Source organism: Limulus polyphemus, unplaced genomic scaffold, assembly GCF_000517525.1.
Source record: "Limulus polyphemus unplaced genomic scaffold, Limulus_polyphemus-2.1.2 Scaffold6267, whole genome shotgun sequence".
In the NCBI taxonomy this organism is placed as follows: Eukaryota; Metazoa; Arthropoda; class Merostomata; order Xiphosura; family Limulidae; genus Limulus; species Limulus polyphemus.
Window position 1 is genome coordinate 49,287 of NW_013671877.1, and position 5,162 is coordinate 54,448.

General features: G+C 31.2%; 1 protein-coding gene across 1 annotated transcript in view; it reads left to right on the top strand.

Annotated features, from left to right (window-relative positions):
- LOC106473546 (LIM domain-binding protein 2-like) overlaps window positions 1-3,727 on the top strand; it is a 35,284-nt gene extending 31,557 nt beyond the window's left edge. Inside the window, exons 3-4 of the mRNA XM_013934228.2 lie at window positions 2,678-2,780; window positions 3,423-3,727. Of these exons, the coding sequence (XP_013789682.2) occupies window positions 2,678-2,780; window positions 3,423-3,643 (324 nt within the window). The 3' untranslated portion in view covers window positions 3,644-3,727. The remainder of the gene's footprint in view (window positions 1-2,677; window positions 2,781-3,422) is intronic.
- Window positions 3,728-5,162: the final 1,435 nt, after the last annotated feature.

Here is a 5,162-nt window from a genome sequence, read left to right on the forward strand (position 1 = left end):
TTGTACATGAACTTTTCATTATGGACGACCCCAATTTATTTTCTATACTTGCGTAAGAAAGAGCTTAAAGAATACTTTTATTAAGTGAGATTACCAACAAGATAGAAATATGTCCACCAGTTACTTGAAAGATATTTTGCCCCCGACAGTATTAAATATAAATTTTATACCATAATTAGGGCTATGTGATTAGTGGTATTTGTTAATTAATTATGGAGTATGCTCCATCCAGATGCCTTCCCTCTAGTCAGCAGTTCAAGAAAAAGAAATATTTGGTGGCATTTGCTGCCAGACTGTTGCCTTCTTTCTAGTCAGCAGTTTAAAATTAGTCCATTATGTAGCTTTGTGCTTAACAACAAGCAAACATAAAAGCAATAATTTGATTACTTGGATTAAATAATGTGACATTTGACAACTTGTATATCCAGCTCTGCCCTTGGTGAAAGTCTACAAATAAAAGTGAACTGTTAAGTCCATAATGACCTTTCTTTTTGAAGCTCTTGTAATGCACTTTAAATGTATTGTCTTAAAAGTTTTGTAGGTTATTTTAAGGAGACTGCACTCCTCCATTATTTTTCTCTTGAAAATGCAGAAAACACAAATTGGTTCAAAAATGAGCAAAATCTCGGCAATCTTCATTTTTGAAGAAAATTGTTGTACAATAATCGAAGTGGATTGGAAGTGAGGTGTAGTAGTCAAGTGGAGAAACTTGGCAGAATTGGTTGTGTCACTTCTTGTTCAAAGTAGTTCATTTTACAGTAGAGATGTAGTCAAGATTTCTACTATCTGAATTTGGTGCATTTAATGCATTAAATTTGATAATAATCTTGAATTTTGCTTCTACATCAAGAAGTTAGAAATATCCTAAAAATATTTTAATTATGAAATACTTCTCTAATTCAGGCTTAAGCGCTTATTCTAACCCTAGTATAAACCGGAAGTTAAAAGGTGTTAATTGGAAAAGAGTGAGAAACTTAAATAGCAGCAATATCTTTATTCTCTGCATTGTAGATGGATATTTTATTACTGTATATTTTGGTTATTATGGGAAACAAGCCAAAATGCTAAAAAAATTTAATCTTTGACATTTAGAATTTTGTTCAAACTCAACTATTTACAGTAGCTAGTGCAGTAACAATATAGAGGTTATTCTATAAAACGTTTTTAACTTTCAATATATGAGAAGGTTTAATATGAATTTGGTTTACTTTTGGACTACTTGCCTGGATTAGTCAACTCATTTAGAAGGAGATGTGTTCACAGACAGAGTTTTCGTGGTATGGCTTAATATGTATAGCTCATATGTAAAGAATGCCTGTATGCTGATTTTTATACTCGGCTCTGCCTCGCTTTACTTGCCAGATCTCTATAAATGGAAACCTTAATTTCAAATAATTTACTATTTTCTTGACAATCAATTTGATTTTGATTAATCGGTTAGTTTACGTCACATTAATCAACAAAATCATTACTCCCAGGTAATTGGTTAAATTTCTCAGCTATAGCCATAAAAAAGACAATCTTCAGTCCTCAAGATCATTTTGATAACCTTCTTCTGAAGAAATTTTGTAATTAATACTAGTTTTTATGTGATCTGAATGGTCATGTATCATCTTGCATTTTTCCAGAACTTTGGAATCATTCCTCTTACAAAATAACTGAAAGTGCAACTTATTGTGACTGCATAACGGGTTTTAAACTCCTTCAAATACCAATTTACTGAATCCATACAGCCAACAGAAAAATAGAACTTTATATTTATTAAGATGTTTCACATTTGATCTATTATAGAACTAATAAACACTACATCTAGCTCAATAAGGGAATAGTGTTTGATCAAAACAAAAAGCTTAAGAACATAAAATTATCCAAACAAAGGAATTACATTTACTAGCACAACCACATCATTTGGCAAACCATTCCAGAAATTAATAATCCCTGATGCAGTTAAAATTTTGACTAATAACTAGCCTGCCTGTACAAAACACTTAATATTTCTTTGATGTGAAGGATAGTCATCCCAAATTTTCATACTCTAAATACATCTTTCATTTATTAAAGCTGAAGTTTTCCATATTTTAGCCTACTCAGCATTGAAAGCTTATTGGAACTAACATGTTCTTTATCCTGCCGAAAGAGAGCAAGTGTTCTTTTTCTGTAATTGCACTTCAAATTGATGTACACAAGATAAACTTCCATATCAAACCTTGTCTCTTGTTATTTGCTGCTAAGCTAATCTATTTACGATATGTTGACTGTTATCTACCCAGTCAGTTACTTTTAAACAGCATGAAATCTTGAAAAGAGAATGCATGTAATTCAATGTGAAAAACTATGTAGAGGGGATTTTAGATCTTGTTTTATTAAGTATCGTCAGCTTGCCAGTGATAACTGTTGTGGCAAATGTTTGTTTAAATGTTTATCAACCCACATTTTGAGCTTAAACACTGACAAATCTGTTATGTATTTAGCTCCTTCTTAAAAAATCTCTTCAGTACACAGTTTACAAGAAGACTGTCAAACTGTAAGAAATAACATTCTGTGCTTTAGTTAATGAGTATGCATAATTTGTTAACGAAAACTTTGAAGAAGCTACCAGCCTCTGATTTTATTGAATTTGAAGGTGTTACTTGTATCGTACTGGTGGTAAATTTGTATTTGTTTTCTACTTCAACAGGACAGTGATAATCTTTGGTGGGATACATTTGCCACAGAATTTTTTGAAGATGATGCAACATTGACATTGACATTTTGTTTGGAAGATGGACCAAAGAGATATAGTATGTTTGTTGTAATTTTAAAATGTTTTTATCACTAATAGAACTGTGGATTTGTCTTGTAAATGTCCATGAGCATGCATTTAATGACTGTTTAAAAAAGTATCTAATAAATAGTCAAGTGTGTAATTCTAAACTAAATACAGTCAGCACTAATTTTCCAGTCTTAGAAACAAAGTATATCATATAAAATATTTCCTTTCAAATTATTCAGTCAGTTACAAGTTGTTAAATGCATTGTAAGAGTCGATTGAAATACTAAAAATGTGTAACTGCTAGAAGGCAAATCAGATGTTTTTAGAACATGACATTTTACTTTATCATGTAAAGACTGTAACATACTGTGCATGAAACAGTCCAATAATCTGTTATTTGGATTACATTGTTTTTTTTTAAGTAGTACACTGAAGTTGAAGGTTTATTATTTACATTGTTTAGGAGAATTCAAAGAAACATAACCTTAAAATCTCCCAAATTTTCAGTCAAATATAACTGATATAGTTGATTGTTAAGTGTACTGTAGACTAATAGATGACTTCAGTGTACCTATTTTCTTTTTTTTTTCACAAGTCTTTGATTTCCATTTTTAGAGCTTTTTTAACCTTTTTTGTACTTTGAAGATGAAGTGTTTGTTTTGTTTTCCAGCAATAGGCAGAACCTTAATTCCACGATACTTCCGAAGTATATTTGAAGGAGGAGTAACTGATTTATATTTTAATCTGAAGCATCCTAAGGAGTCCTTCCACAATACAACCATTACCTTAGACTGTGATCAGTGTTCCATGGTTGCTCATCATGGGAAGCCCATGTACAACAAAGTAAGTGTGGGGTCGTCCATAATGAGAAGTTCAAGTACAACAAAGTAAGTATGGGGTCGTCCATAATGGGAAGTTCATGTACAACAAAGTAAGTGTGGGGTCGTCCATAATGAAAAGTTCATGTACAACAAAGTAAGTACCTACCAATTAATATTACTGTGTAGTAAATATTTTCTTTATAAACTATACATTAAATGTTTTTCATTCTGTATTTCAGTACTATTCCTGTTTAGTGATAGTTGTGTTGGTATTTATAGTAGTTCATAACACATCAAGCTGTTAACTGTTTTGTGAGAGGGACACAAATAGTATCAAATCCTTGGTAAATATTATTAGTATTATGTTTACATTACATGCCATTTCCTCAGTTATTTAGTGGACTGTCTTTTGAGTATATTTATTTATAATGCCAGCACATCCCTCACATTATTCTCACAGGGAGAGAAAATTACTAATGCTGGGTGGCACTGAGGGCTTTGTCATTGTAACTATGGACATATGTAAATCAGTGTACCACAATGGAAATACTTCAGGTTGAATAGATGTTTTGTAAATAGTCAATAACTGTCCTGTGTAAACTTGTAATCTTATCAAATAAAAGAAAGCTGAGGGCTGATAAGCCAGACACTCGACAATGTGGAGTTTTAGATTGGATACTGGTGGAAATTCAAAGCTTACAGGTTTTATTCTGTGATTATTTATGAAGTTTTTTTTTATGGTTCTTTTTCCTAACTTCTCATATAGAGTTTATATAGTTAGTTAAAATTTGGAGTTCAGCTGTGTTCTTTCTAAAAGTATAGGCCTATAATTTGTGAATTGGAAATACAATCTATTTATCTTATAAAAAATAAAAAATGTTTTTTTGTTTGTTTTTTAAATGATTCCTGATTACAGTTAGTGTAGAATAAAAAAATTGTTACAATGTATTTCTAAATTTTGTACATCTCAAACATCTGGATAACCTCCTCATGCAAAGTTACACATTCTTTCTAAGCCTCTGGTGTCTTCCCCCATACACTGGCAGACACACAAGAGCTTTTGTTTCACTATGTGTAAACGCTACCTTCCAGGGAACTCCCACTGAGAGACTTACTAATGCATACACAAGCTTTGAAAGTTACATAAATCATATACATTCTTTAGGTCTGGAAACATTCAAACCAATCTAAAAATACTGAATAATTAATTATATGTAGTGTTGTGGTTTTTAATGTTACTTAATAGGTGTTTTTTTTTTTTCAGTAAATGTAAGGACAGGAATATATCTTGGGATTCTACATAACTTGACATTAAGGACTATATAAATAGTTATGATATCTTAATCATAGTTCTATAACATTAGGACTTAATTCAGGATTTTACAACAAAACTTTTCATTCTTACTCTTGTGTAGGTTAGTAACATTAGCAATTAATACAAGATATTAGAAAATGGCTGTTAGGACCTCTTGTGTAGATATACCTGTGTAAACTAGGAATTAATTCATGATTTTACAACAAGACTGTTGAATTCCAAGTACCTTCCACAGGAGCAAATCCAGTAAACATAATTGAAAAATAAATGATTT